This window comes from Tinamus guttatus, unplaced genomic scaffold (assembly GCF_059628265.1).
Source record: "Tinamus guttatus ecotype Peru unplaced genomic scaffold, ASM5962826v1 Tinamus_guttatus_pri_ptg000850l, whole genome shotgun sequence".
NCBI classification, from domain to species: Eukaryota; Metazoa; Chordata; class Aves; order Tinamiformes; family Tinamidae; genus Tinamus; species Tinamus guttatus.
This window is the reverse complement of record NW_028289384.1, coordinates 21031-36119: the sequence shown is the minus strand read 5'-3', so window position 1 is coordinate 36119 and position 15089 is coordinate 21031. Positions and strand designations below refer to the sequence as shown.

At 51.0% G+C, this 15089-nt stretch overlaps 2 protein-coding genes across 2 annotated transcripts; one reads left to right on the top strand and one right to left on the bottom strand.

The window, feature by feature from the left end:
• Positions 1-468: 468 nt before the first annotated feature.
• LOC148591365 (olfactory receptor 14C36-like) lies at positions 469-1428 on the top strand. Its single transcript, XM_088537700.1, has one exon. It carries the CDS (start codon positions 469-471, stop codon positions 1426-1428), a length of 960 nt encoding a protein of 319 aa, XP_088393826.1.
• Positions 1429-9060: 7632 nt separating this feature from the next.
• Positions 9061-9990, bottom strand: LOC148591364 (olfactory receptor 14J1-like). The gene has a single exon (XM_088537699.1). The coding sequence runs from the start codon at positions 9988-9990 to the stop codon at positions 9061-9063; it is 930 nt and encodes a 309-aa protein (XP_088393825.1).
• Positions 9991-15089: the final 5099 nt, after the last annotated feature.

Sequence of the window (15089 nt, the reverse complement as noted above, 5' to 3'; positions counted from 1 at the left end):
ATAAAGACATCTGTCTTTATTTGCATGCCAATAAAGACATGCAAAGAACCTGACCAGTTATGGTGACAGAATATAAACACTTCCAAAATAAGTAATTCTAAAACAAAATGCTAAAACCCCCTACTGCACCCCAAACTCCTTGGAAGTGTGTGGGGGAATACAAAAAGACCCTTTATATTAAAGGTGGATGTCCTGTGATATCAACTCCGTAAAGAACAAATATCAAGAACCAGTCCTTTATACACATTGGTGTAGAGTAGCTCAGGCTCCGGCTCCTCGCAGAACACTCAGGTGCAGCAGAGACTGAGGAGCTGACTGAAGTGATAGTGAGAAGAAGGAATTACTGAGAGTTGGGACAGGGTTGAGAACCATTTCTATGAAAAATGGAAGGTTTATTACAGAGAAAATTCTTCTAAGCTATTATTGTCTTTTCTTCCCTACACAGTTTTCCTGAGCCCAATAGAACAGATGTCCAACAGCAGCTCCCTCAACGAGTTCCTCCTCCTGCCTTTCGCAGACACGTGGGAGCTGCAGCTCTTGCACTTCTCGCTCTTCCTGGCCATCTACCTGGCTGCCCTCCTGGCTAACGGCCTCATCATCACAGCCGTAGCCTGTGACCACCACCTCCAGACCCCCATGTACTTCTTCCTCCTCAACCTCTCCCTCCTAGACTTTGGCTGCATCTCCACCACTGTTCCCAAATCCATGAACAATTCTTTGTGGAACATCAGGGTCATTTCATACTTGGAATGTGCTGGGCAAGTCTTTTTCTTCCTTTTCTTCGTATCAGCGGAGTATTTTCTCCTCACAGTCATGGCCTACGACCGCTACGTTGCCATCTGCAGACCCCTGCACTACGGGACCCTCCTGGACAGCAGAGCCTGTGTCAGAATGGCAGCAGCTGCCTGGGCCAGTGGCTTTCTCAGTGCTCTCCTGCACACTGGGAACACATTTTCCCTACCCCTCTGCCAAGGCAATGTGGTGGAGCAGTTCTTCTGTGAGATCCCCCAGATCTTCAAGCTCTGCTGCTCACGCTCCCACCTCAGGGGAGTTGGGCTTCTGGTGGTTAGTGTGTGTTTAGGCTTTGGCTGTTTCACTTTCATTGTGGTGTCCTACGTGCAGATCTTCACTGCTGTGCTGAGGATCCCCTCCGAGCAGGGCCAGCACAAAGCATTTTCCATGTGCCTCCCGCACCTGGCTGTGGTCTCCCTGTTTCTCATCACTGTAGTGTTTGCCTACCTGAAGCCCCCCTCCATCTCCTCCCCAGCTCTGGATCTGGTGCTGGCCGTTCTGTACTCGGTGGTGCCTCCAGCAGTGAACCCCCTCATCTACAGCATGAGGAACAAGGAGCTCAAGGGTGCCATTAGGAAAGTGATTTCATGGACCTTTTCAAGCAGTGGTAATTTTTCCACATCTCTCCACAAATGACTCTTTCTGTATGCTGTATCTGGATTGAGCATTGTTTCTTCACGTTATTTTTATTATGACTTTTACTAGTGATAATAATTGTTATCGTGTTGCTACACAACTGCTTGTATTCATTCCCTTTTTTATGGTGTCTGCTCTGTCTCACCTGATACCCTAAATTTTGTCGAATGCTGGACAAGGACTGGCTCCCTAACAGTATCTCTGTAATAAAGTAATTTCTATCAGTATAGTACATGAAAGCTGGGCTTTTCCTCCAAAGCTGGTGTCAAGAATAGGCACAAGGACTTGCACCCCTCAAGGGTCTGCTGCACAGGATTCTCCATGGGTTCAGCAACGCAGAGCTCAGAATCCTGTAATGATCTTTCAGAGACCAAGGGCTGGTTTGAGAATTCACCTATCAGAGTCCAAGGATAGTGGAGACACTGAATGGTCATGGATTTACACATGCACAGCTCTCCTACGTATTAAGGCACAGTGTCAGATGGCTGTTCTCATGGAGGGGAAGCTGGAGGTGTCAGGAGAGCACAGAGATCCTCCTGGGACAGCATAAGCCTGGGATGGACTGTGAGTAGAGCCTCATAAAGGGAGAGCTCATCAAAGATGGAGTTTCTTAGAGGTAAAGCACTGGGTATTTGCAGACAAAAGAGGACTTTGCAGTCTCAGGAGAGGCAGTGAGGACTCAACTGCCAGGAAGAAGGGAGAACGGAGAGCCCTCTGGGTCACCATCTATCAAATACCAGGGGCAGGATGTATAGGCACAACTGGACACAACGAGCACCCTTGGAAATGCTCTGCAGTCCGGATGCCCTGGACTGTGCAGTCACCTGCAGTCCCCTGGAGGGATTAGAGGTTGTGATACCCATTTGGTTGAGTCTGACTCCTACCCCTGGTCACAGGAGCACTGAAATGTCACCCTTAGCCACTTTATTCCCCCCTCTCCCCCCTCCATATCCTTCCCAGCTCTGGATCTCTGTGTACTGACCATTCTGTACTCAGTGGTTCCTCCAGCACTGAACCCCCTTGACTACAGCATGAGGAACAAGGAGCTCAAGGAAGCGCTGAGGAAACATCCCCAATGGTTACAATATCAGTGCCAAAAACTGTCCTGTGTGCAGTCACTTGTCATTCCCATGTACTTGGCATGAAACATGTGCTCTCATTTATTTCTTTATGAATGTTTACTCTTAACTTCCAGAATAAAATAATAATAAATAATTATTTAAAATACAATAGAGCACTACAGCAGGAACAAAAGGCTGATTATGGAAAATACGGGCCTGCTGCTAAATGGGTCAAGAGCCCTGGTGAGAGAGGACACAGAAAAGGCCACCTTTGCTGCAGGCTTTAGCTCTAAGAGTGACCCTCAGGAATCCTAGGCCCTGGAGACCATGGAGAAATGGAGAAAGGAAGACTTTCCCTTGCTGGAGGAGGATCTGAGTAGCACTCACTTCAGCAAACTGGACACCCACAAAACCATGGGCTCTGGGGGGACTCTCTTGCACTGTTCAGTGCCCACGTCCGACAGAGCTCCATGAACTGGAGAAATCGAGTCCCTCCAGTTACACTGCTTGTACCTCTGGCCCTTGGCAAGTGACCTTCACACATCAGAGACTCTCTGAGCACCGCCTGATAGATGCAAAAAGGGGCTCACATTGGAATGCTGCATTTATGACACTGCATCTCGCACTGCTTTCATGCCTCCTGATGGTTAGCTTGCTTCCCTTTACCCCTTCTCTGTTTGTCACGCTGCACCATTGCATGTGTCACGATCACATCTCAAAGTGCACAAGTGGCAGTTTCTCCTCTGGTGTTATTCCTGTGTTTCACACCTCAGACAACTTCACCTGCCACCTGCATGGTCAAAGTGACAACTGGGAATAGAAGAAGCGGAGCGCAAGGAAGGACCTTGCTCTACCTTGCTTGGTCTTGTTACAGGCATTGCCTGCATCAGGCTGGGCTGCTTTTTCTTGGAGAGCAGCAAGAGAAGAGGCATCTTTCCCTTCTTTTAAAAATCATCAGGCAATAATTTGCATCCTGCTTGTAATGCACACTTGCTACTCAGGGCCATAAGGGCCCAGGGCTTGGCGCAGGCAAAGGTGCACGATGAGAAAGAAGAGCACCGGCACAGCTCTGGAGCAGTCGGCAGACGGCGCGACAGAAAGAACCAGACCCCACTGGAAACAATGGTCTGATTTCACAATTAAAATTAAGGCAGTACAGAATGATATATTTAACCAAAGGAGCTTATTGCACACTGATTTTAGCATCAGACAAAATAAGCAAGGTAATGCACCTAACCATGAGTATACGAGAAAGAGAATAGTGATTAAAAGATACATCACCAATTGCCTAAATATGTTACTGTCATACAGATCCGCAGTCACTGGGGAGTCCCTCTTGTGGTGAGGATTTGGAGAACCTTCCCGGCAACTGGGAGGTCTTACGTGGTGCATCCACCCGTGAGGTCTCCAAAATCGCAGCAAGTGTGTCCATCTTTTATAGAGCCAAATCAGCAAATCATGATAACTTGCATTTTGTTTGTGAGCGGTGACATCTGATGTGGCATACTTTCCGTATCGTGTGGGATGGGGATCTGGTCAGAGCCCAGGCCTCGGATGGGAGGGTTCCCTTCAAGGTCAAATACAGCTGCACGAGAGCTTAAAAAAGCTACAGTTTAATAAGCCTCCATGCAAGCTGGCATGAACAATTCTACAGGTGAGTGTTTTGTACTGCAAAGGCAGCACCGTATTCATCTCTAAGTCAACCCCGACTCGGGCCTGTCGTTCAGGCCCGGGCACTTCAGTTCCTCATGTTCCACTCTGTCGTAACACACAAGGTTATATTGGTCCCCACATTGTGGGGCTGCCAAGAGATTTCCTTGGTAGTGGGAAGCCGCATGAAAAGTGAAACGGGACCAAAATACAGCTTGGGAAGCTCAGATTGGGCAATAGGATGAAGAAATATCACTTGAAGGGTAGAGCAGTGGTGCTACAGGGCACCCAGAGCGAGTCTGTCACCACCAATGACTTTGTGTTTCAAGAAACAGCCACTGAGGATGGAAAAACCCTCAATGAAGTGAAGGAGAACCTCTTGTGAGAACTTGCTGGGGAAGCAGATTGGGTGTCCATAGTCTCCAGGAACATAGGAGCAGGTCTAGGATGACCTGTGGTAGAGATGGCCAAGGGCGCTGCCAAGGCCCCAACAGAATGGAGGTCTTTATCCTCTTGACTATGGCTGTTCTGTCTCTCACCGAGGCCTACCCCGAATCATCAGGACTTCTTTGCCCCCTTTATCCTTCTGGGGACCCTGGGAGGTGTCGTGTGTTTGTCCTGCACTCAGCATTGCCCACCCTTACCCAAACAATGATGCCAGGGAGGACGTGGGCAACACGTGGAGGAAAGGATCTCCCTTCCCAGAGTTTCTCTGCCTGTGCTCTGCCATTTTCCTTGATAAAACACATCAAGGGTGTATTCGGCATCAGAGCCACCTGAGTATTTACCTAACTATTACCAATGATTATATATTTTAGCTTTAATCAGCCCCTGCTGAGTTGTAGTTAATGGCCTCAGTGGGATCCATTAATGCTCTACAAAACTTCAGAGTTTCCTTCTCACTTTGACTTTTTCACTGATTTCTTCAATCTCCTTTCAACAGCTGCAACTCATGGACTCAGCTCCAAGTACTGCATGGAGCTCACTGAAAAGCAAAAAGTCCTGATAAACCAGGACTCTCCCTGCAATTTCCTTCAAGTGTCCATGGCTAATTGGAGAGGTTTGGGGAGTGTAGCTGAAAGCTGAAGACAACAATCATATACAAGTATTTCATCTTTTCAAAGTTTTCTATTATTATTCTAAAGAATAGGTGACAGCACACCGTCCACTTCATAGGCATCCAGAGTGACTCCTAATGCAGGCAGCTCATGTAGGAAAAGCCGTGTCCCAGAGATCAGGCACTGTATGCACAATCTTTCTCCCCACCTCCCCAGCCCGACCATTTCTCTCATCAGCCTCTTGGGAATTTAAATCACTCTTGCTGAAAGCCAGCCTAATCTACCTAAGTCTGCACTCAATGTTATAGCTCACCTGCCCAATTCTCACCTGCTTTACTTAGACAACTGGCTGCCAACAGGCACAGGAGGATTTTCTTTAAGTTACAAGGAAACAAAAAAGAGCAAGGTATAGTTTCATGGAAAATAATGACACTCTTTGAATGTATGCTAAGTCCATACAATCCGTACATATAGTAAGGACTTGGCTAATGGGGCAGACTGCAGAAAGACAGAGCAAGCTTTAACCTCCATAAAGGGCAAACCAGCCGCTGGGTCTCTGAGTGAACAGAGTATCGGGAGGAGTCGCAATGTGTCCAGATAGTGCCCTAAAGGGGATGTTAGAAATTGTCACTTTAAACAGGACATGTGGGAATGGGAGACTTAGGTAGATGCACAGGAGACAGGGAAGAGAATGGGCCAAGAGCCCCGGCATGCAGAGCTGGGCTCACAGCATCACTTATGAGCTGCCACAGACTGAATGAGCAACCCAAAGAAGTCCTTCCTTTGGCAGTGACTTGGAAAGCCAAATCTCTGGCAGGATTCAAGGGAGATGGGGTTTTCACTTCGCTAAGATGGTCTCCAGGACTATGCAGAGATGAGGAAGAGCATGAAGGGAGGTTGCAGGGATATTTGCCAGCTTCATCAGCTGCAGAGCAGGGAGCTGGTCATCTCACAAACTGCTGATAGAATCAAATGAGATGGGGACTGATGAGTGCGATGGGGACTGCTGGATCAACACCCACAGCCTGGACCTCACTTCTTGTTCCTAGTGATCCTGCTGCTCTCCACCAAGGCTCCCAGCTTCGGGAGCAACTTCCCGAGGTGTCACACAGAAACTGTCACTGCAAAGACCCCTGTGGATCCCGGGCTGTGGCAGTAGCTGCTCAGGGCTGGAGGCTGCCGCAGGAGTCCTGCCTGAGGGTCCCACCTTGCTCAGGGGACAATGTGGCAGCCAGGACTCCTGGGGCTGGGCCTTCCCTGAGCCCCAAGGCTCCCGTGGGGCAGCTCCAACCCTTGTGTGGGTGCTGGGGGCAGAAGGAGAGAATCCAGGGCAGGTTTCCCTGGCACTGGCTGCCCCTCTTCTCCCCCACGCCGGGGTGGGCAGTGCTGGCTGAGCCCAACACAGCAGCTCACACAGCCCCCCAGGCCCCCACACCAGCACCCGCAGCCCCGAGCTGGGCTCCCCTCCCTGCCCCAGTCCCGCACAGCCCCCAGCACAGCCAGGAGCCCCGCGGGGCCTCACAGCCAATGGCTGCGCTGGGCACGAGGAGGTCACTGCTGCCGCAGCCCCTGATAGGCCAGCTGCAGGGAGAGGGCGTGGCTGCTGCTTGGGAGGGCCCCGCTGCGGGCAGAGCTGATTGGGCAGCAGCAGGGCTGGCTCTGCCTGGTGACTGTGAGGTCACCGCTCCCGCAGCGCCTCATTGGGCAGCAGCCGGGCCCTGCGGGGCTCTGCGCTGCTGAGATCATCTCCGCGGAGCAGCTGCTGAGCCCGGGCTGGGCTCCTGGCGGGGAAGGGCTGGGGAGGCCATTGCTGCCCTGCAGGGCAGGGCCAGAGAGCTGGGCGGGACGGCGCTGTGACGTCATGTCTTTGTGAGTGCCTGATTGGCCGGCAGCAGGCAGGCAGGCGTGGGCGGTGGGTGGGGGGTCTCTGTGGTGAGAGGAGCTGAGAGGGCAGCAGTGGTTCCTGTGTGGGGAAGGGGGTTGAGGAAGCTGCTGTCTCTGAAGGCCACAGGCAGCAGCAGGGTTGTGGTGGGTTTGCACCTGTGAGGTCACCTCCATGTGAGCAGCTGGGTTTGGGGTTTAGGCTTTAGGGTTGTGATCAGTGGTGCAGAGCCTAGTTGGAGATCTGCAACTGTTGGTATCAGGAGTCAGTCAAAACCTGTTCAGTTTATTAATCAGTGACCTGAAGGGACAGAGCGCACCCTCAGCAAGTTTTCTGAGGATAGAGAACTGGGAGGAATGGCTGATAGCCCAGAGGTCTATGCAGGCTTTAAGAGGGACCTGGAAAGCCTGGAGAGTTGGGGGTAGAGGAATCTGATGAACTTCAACATGGGCAAGTGCAGGGTCTTAGAGCTAGGGAGTAATAACCCCATGCACCAGGACAGGCCGGGGGTTGACCTGTTGGAGAGCAGCTCCACAAAAAGGGACCTGGAAATCGTGGTTGGCAACAAATTGACCATGTGCCATCAGTGTGCCCTTGTGGCCACTGATACTGGTGGCTGAGGTCTGACGGTACTCAGAGTGCCCTCACAATATTGCAATGGCAGGAGATGTCTTTGGGTGGCCACTAGCTCCAGGCTGTGGTGTTTCACTGTGGGTGCAGGAATCACCCTCCACTGCCCCTTCCCTGGGCCTCCTGGGTCCCCACTGCCTCTCTGGCAATTGCAGAGCCCTCCTTTCCCCATGTGCACCTGGGTTTAGTGCTCTACCTTCTGGTCCCTGCACTGTGAGTCATCCCTGTTTCGTTAAAGCTGCACTCAGTGCCCACTCCCAGGCAAACCCTGTGCCTGGAGATCCCCTGGGGGTTCTCTCATCAGCACAGTCATGTGTGGGGCAGCCTGGCACAGGCAATGCAGAGACCATTGCCTGTCTGCAGTGGTTACTGAGAGATGAACCCTAGACTGTGGCTAACAGATCACCCTTGAAAGCTGAGGTAATCCCCTGGATCTCATGGAGTTCACAAGGAGAAGAGCAGGCCCATTTGTGGTTGGACATGCTTTGCCATATTTTTTGATTCCCGTTTCTGAAGAGAGGCCAGATTCAGGACCATCATAGGGCAGATCCCCTTTTATTTTGGAAATGTTATTCTGGAATGCAGCTGTGGCTTAAGGGAGCCCAAGGACTGGTCCTGCCTGTTCTTCCAGGGTACGAGGAAAAACAAGTCTATTGCTACCAGGTCATGAGAGTTCCTGGGCCATATCTGCAGAATAAAGCATGGAAGGACAGCACGGAAATGAGGAGGACAACTCTAAATAGAGAAAGTCTTGCTGCCCTCCTGGAATGTGACTTCAGGAAAGATGGACTGCCATGGGAAGGCTGCCTCTAGACTTTCCTTCAATTCACTCATGTTTAGTTTTCTGTGTTGGAGCTTTGCATGGAATCATGGAAACCTGTGGTGACACTTGTTTGCCATTTCTGTCATATTAGAGAGATTTGAGATCACACTCTAACCATAGCCACGAGAGCTGAGATCTCCTAAACAACACTGGACCCCTGGTCTCAGCCCACCTGCCCTTGTCCCGCCGTGACTCTGTACCCCAGAGGTCCCTTGGTGTCAGTGCTGGGAAAGACGCTGCAGAGAGAAACTCTCCTCCCTGCACTGGGTACATCCAAGAGAGCTCAAAGAAGCGGCTCAGAGAATCCCCCCTCTCTGCTAGTGAAGGGGGAAGCCTGGCTTCCTGCTTTATCATGGTCTATGTTTAAGTGCTAAATGAGAGATTCCTGTGCAGTCGTGACAAAAACCAGGTATCTTTATTTTATTATTTATTATTTTATGATGGATGTAAAAGAGAGAAGTAAAAAAGAAATGGATAAAATACAGCCTTGATGCCAGATACCCTGGTGAGTGAATGAAACAGTTGTTATCATTTATCTTGTTCCCACTGGATGAATTTCTTCAGTGCCCCCTTGAGCTCCTTGTTCCTCATGCTGTAGATGAGGGGGTTCAGGGCTGGAGGCACCACCGAGTACAGAATGGACACAACCATATCTAGAAGTGGGGAGGAGATGGAGGGGGGCTTCAGGTAGGCAAACAATACAGTAATGACAAACAGGGACACCATGGCCAGGTGTGGGAGGCACATGGAAAAGGCTTTGTGCCGGCCCTGCTCAGAGGGGATCCTCAGCACAGCTCTGAAGATCTGCACGTAGGACACCACAATGAAAGTGAAACACCCAAAGCCCAAAGAGAAAGTAACCCCAATGAGCCCAACTTCCCTGAGGTAGGAGTGTGAGCAGGAGAGCTTGAGGATCTGGGGGATCTCACAGAAGAACTGCTCCACCACGTTGCCTTTGCAGAGTGGCATGGAAAATGTGTTCCCAGTGTGCAGGAGAGCATTGAGGAAACCACTGGCCCAGGCAGCTGCTGCCATTTTGACACAAGCTCTGCTGTCCATGAGGGTCCTGTATTGCAGGGGTCTGCAGATGGCAACATAGCGGTCATAGGCCATGACTGTGAGGAGAGAAAACTCTCCTCCAAACAAGAAGATGAAGAAAAATACCTGGGCAGCACATTCCGAGTAGGAAATGTCCCTGGTGTTCCACAGGGAATTGGCCATGGCTTTGGGAACAGTCGTGGAGATGGAGCCTAGGTCAAGGACAGACAGGTTGAGGAGGAAGAAGTACATGGGGGTGTGGAGGCGGTGGTCGCAGGCTACGGCTGTGATGATGAGGCCGTTGGCCAGGAGGGCAGCCAGGTAGATGGCCAGGAAGAGCGAGAAGTGCAAGAGCTGCAGCTCCCGCCTGTCTGAGAATGGCAGGAGGAGGAACTCATTGAGGGAGCTGCTGTTGGACATTAGTTCCTTAGGGGCACAGGAGTCCTGTCCAAGGAAGGAAAGAAAGCCGAAAGTTAAGGCAGGCTTTTCTGAGCCAAACCATTTCAGTTTCTCAAGGAACTCCCTACATTTCCTCTCTCCCTTATTTCAGCTCCCTTTCTGGTGCTCCACTTTGAACTGGCTGAGTGTGCCAAGCTCAGCAGGGCCTCCTCCCCATAGCTCTGGAGGAGTTGTTTCTGCTTTGCTGCAACTGGAAATAGATGCACTAGTCTTTGAGTGGTATTTGTGGAGATGCCTTGGAATGGCATATTGCATTGCTTGGAATGGACTTAGTCCAGAGACCAAGGGGGAATATTCTCCATTCACCACCATAAGAGCTGAATACAGCCCTCACACCAGTTGCATCTGAAGGAGAAGAGCTTTGTGAGGGATTCACCCCTATCAGTCTTGCCCTCCTCAACAGAGATATTTGTATCTGAGTCTGCCACACCAGATCTCACTCCAGCAATGGGGAACAACAGTCAAAAGGAAACAAGGATAGACCTTTCCCTTTCTACATGTCGAGAGGTCTAGAGATAGACCCTGTCCTCATGCCTCCTTTAACCCTGCACCCTGCACCCTTATTCCAGGCACTGCAGAGAGAAGGAGCAGCTTTGATGCACAGAACCTGCAGGAGATGATGTCCACCCCTTCTACGGCAGGGCTCTTCAACATTTTGAAATCAAGTCTTCTCTGCAAAAGGATAAGTGGAGGAGTCTGTTGATATATAAGTGTGCATATAAATAATATATATGATGGTGCACACACAAACACACAAAGGCGCCTACTCACTGTGGGAACATTCTTTGATAGAGCAGAAATCTTTGGCGCTTCAATCGTTCTCAGCATAAACCCTTGTGCATTCCAAAAGGAAAAAACAAAACAAAACAAAACAAAACAAAACAAAAAAAACTTGTTAGGACTTTGTCATGGGACCTGCTTCATCTCTGAGCTTTGCCCCTCACTGTCATATACTTGCACCTCACTCACATGAAGGACAACGACACTCACAAGTGAGCCCAGTTCTCCCTGCAGAAACCTCCCAGGAGCAGGGGACTGTCCAGGGGCACCCCCATGTTTGCAGGTGCTAAGGAGCAGCTCAGATAGACCCTGATGCAGCAGCCCAGGAGAAGCTGGTGCTGTCTATGAACTAAGGGATGGGTGAGGGGACATTCAGATGTCCCTGGCAGACTCTTTGACTGCTCCTTGAATCTCTTAATGAGTCTCAGTGTCTTGTCCAAATCTGCCAGTTTTGTTTCCATTTTCCTCTTACCAAGTGGAAGGAAATTCTAAGCACCATCTCAATGTCTACCTTGCCTTTCCTTTTGCAAAGTGCCCCCTGAAATGTGCTCACAGCTAGACCTGTGAGCAGAGCTGACCCCCGCAGCACCTCCCAGCAGGAGAAGGAGCCTGTCCTGGTAGAGGATAATCCTCCCACCCAGAACTTCTCCCCTCAGTGCTGTGGGGAGCTCCCTGGGCAGGCTGAGCGCTGACCTTCACAGGCGACACAGTCACTGCTGCGGGCACACAGCACCTTTGGGTGCAGGGACCCTGCTCTGAAGTGCAGACCTCTCACCCTGTCTGCACAACCTGGCTTCACATCACTGCCGTTTCTGTTGGGGAAGGCAGCAGGATGCCCTGCCCTTAGGTGGTATGTTAGAGAATCCCTGCTCTCAAGCAGCTCCTCTTCTTCCGCACTGCAGAAGCCAGAAGAGAAAAATGCTGCCAGCCATGGGGTGTGATGGGTTCTTATGTCCCCTTCAAGAAGCTCCGTAGCATTGTCCTGTAAGCAAAAACTCACCGTGTCAAGAGCTGTGGAGGTCTCCTGTGTGCTCCCACTCCACACTGCCGTTCCCCTCTCGCTGCCTTCTCTCCTCTGCTGTCCGCAGCAGCAGGCAGTGCCCGCAGCCCTGCTGCTCTTGGCACAGGAGCTGCTCCTGCACTCGGCTGTCTCTGGGCAGTGCTGCCAGGCTGCCACGAGCTGCCTCCGTCCCAGGAGCCTGGCCCCGCTCAGGAGCAGAGGCCCAGCTGCACTCACCAATTTCTCTGTTCCTTGTGCTCCCTCCTCCTGGGGAATGTTCACTGGAATAGAGTGAAGTAATCACCTGTTGTCTCTTCCCTTTGAGTGGAAAGCAACTATTTCCAACATTGCAAGTCCTTTCATCAGAGCATGACTATGGATGGAGAGATGGAAATGTGCTCCTGTGGAACCTCTGATGGTCCTCTCTTCACAGAATCACAGAATGGTTAATATTGGAAGGGATCTCTAGAGATCATCAAGTTCAACCCCCCTGCTCCAGCAGGGACACCTAGAGCACATGGCACAGGGTGGCATCCAGGCGGGTTTTAAGGATCTCCAGAGAAGGAGACTCCACAACCTCTCTGGGCAGCCTGTTCCAGGGCTCTGTCACTCTCACAGTAGGTTCAGGGGATGAGTCACTCTGCCCGTCTCAGGCTGGTCTAGAATTCCCTGGCATGAAGTGGGATTCAAAAAAATCCTGCAACCTCCAAAGGCAGGTCAAGTGATTCCCCTTTCAAAACTGAAGTGAGCACAACATAGAGATCTGCAAGAGAGCTCCTTGCCTAAGCTGCAATTGCAATCAGTGGAGATGGAGGATGGGAGTCAGTGGCTCCTGCACAAACACCTGGGGACAGTTGAACAGACTGAGGAGGTCCAAGGCATGTGCCAGTACCCACTTGCTCTGTTGCAGCTCCTCGGAGACCTGCATCATCCCAGAGCATCAGGGTGGGGGCCTCAGGAGAATTGCATTGCCCATCTGAAATGACCCCAGATGCCAAATACAACAGCAGCCTCAGGAACTATGAAGACCAGGCATGGAAAGATTCTGGCATAAAGCAGCAGTTCTGGTAATTCAATGCAGCTACTTAATCTGATGGCATAGAAAAATGCTGGCAGGGCCTTGCCAGATGCCTGGGGTGTCCAGCACAACCATGTGTCTCTAGCAGATACAGTAGGGCACCCACAGGAAAACCATGCCTCATTGCAGTGCTTGCTGGGCAAGTGCCCCAGGCTATGCTGAGTTTCCTACTTCTACCCTAATCAATGAATTCCAGCACTGACTGCAGGGAAAATTGTCCCACCTACATGCAGAACTGGCCCAACTACATGCAGAATGCTGCAAAAAGAGGAGGCACATCACTCCAAGCTCTGTGCTCTGGTCTCTGAACTCTGAAACCCTTCTAGCTCCCCTCCCCTGAATTCCTGCTCACCCTGCTAGATTATATGAACAGGGACTTCTTCAATAGCACCTTCACTTTTCTAGAGATTGCTCCAAGAAATCTGCCATCCTGCCCTGTCCCTCAGGCTAGGCAGGTGTGACAGTCACAAGTGCTCCATGTGCCCACCTACAGCACCTGCACACATACACCCATGGTCCCTATGGCATTCGCATGGTCTTTGGGTGCCTGGCTCCCCTTGACTATCTCCTTTCTTGTGTTATTGGCCAGATAGGCCCAGCAAAGGTGCTGCTGGTGCTGTCAACAGGCAAAGTGGGCAAAGGCACTTTTGGAGCTTCCTCACAACCTGCTGATCTCTCCATGGGCTTTGGAGTCTTCAGCCGGTGTCCTTGGGGTGGCCTTCGCTCTGGCACAGTGATGCACAGAACCTGCCTCCAGCAGCAGCATCCCTGCAGATCTGGGCATGCACTCATGCAAGAAGGGGAAACGCCCTAAGAAATCATGGTTTAATTCTGCATTTCAAATATCATAATTCATATTGCTTTATTGTACACTCATACCCACTTATTACAAGCTGAAAATGGAGAGGACAACGAGCAAAGACTTTTTTTTTTTTTTTACTTTACCTTTTCTTTTTTAGCAGGATTTGGAGGAAGATCTGGAGCTGAGCCCACAGCAAGACAGCAAAGCTACCGGGTGTGACATTTCATTTGGAAGGAGACTCCTCCCATCTGCCAACACGAAGGTTATCAACCAGCTGGCCAAGCTGATGAGGAGAGCCTTAAATAGGGAGTGAGTCAGGGGAGAAGAAGACTCCAGCAAGAGAGAGAAGGTGATGGCCTGAAATGATAGGGAAAGGTGCAGGTGAGAGAGCAGTGGGATGCAGGGAGCGAGGCTTAGGGATGGACAGAGAGCCAGTCAGGATTGTTGGTATGAGGATTAATGGGCAGAGCAACAGCTACGGCCTTGTGAAGATCTCTGCTATAGATCTCGAAAAAGCAATAATGATGAGGTCCCCATGGTCTTCACCAAAACATTGTGATGGTGTCTTTCTCCATGGTCTCCACCAAGGCATCATGATGGCATCTCCATAGTCCTCACAAAGGCATCGTGATAGGGTCTCGGTGGTCTCCAGCAGGGCATCAGAATAACGTCCCCATGGAAACCAGCAGGGCTTTGTGATGGCAGTGGCATCATGTCCATAAGGCCGCTGTGAGGGGACGGGCCCCATGGTGACCATGCTCTTGCTGGGGACAAAGACCCCAGGCTCCCCACTCTGGGGACAGCAGCTCCATCAGGAGGGAACAGATCCCCTTGGTGTCACTGTCAGGTCCCTACGAGAGTATCCTGAACATGGACAAGGAGCGGCAGGCGAACGCCTGTTCCCAGCCCGCAGACGGGCTCTCAGGCTTGCAGGAGAGCGGGAGCGAGGTGAGCAGTGGGGCTGAAGGGAGAGGCAGGCAGCGGGGAGGGCACCAACACGGGGAGCACAAGGATGGTGTCAAAGGGGAGCCAGGATGAGGGAAGAGTTCAGAGCTCTTCTGGGGAAGGGTCATTTATTTCTGGCCCTGGGCATTGATGTAACTGGGGTAGATTTTGTTTGTGCAAAGTTGGCCATGCCAAAACAGAGCATTTCCTTGAAGCTGCTCTCCAACTTCCTGCACCAGTCAAGAGAGGACGACACCTCCGAGTGCGACGTGCTCTGTGCAGAGAGTGAGGGGTGGCAGGGACAGCTGAGGGCAGGGGGCTTTTCTGAGCACTGGGCTCTGAGTGGGACAAAGAAACCTTACAGGTACAGGCCTGATGGTAACAAAAACGTTTAGAAAATTTGTTTAAAAACAAATCTAGAAAAAAAATAAGAGAAAGAATTAAAGCAAAAAACG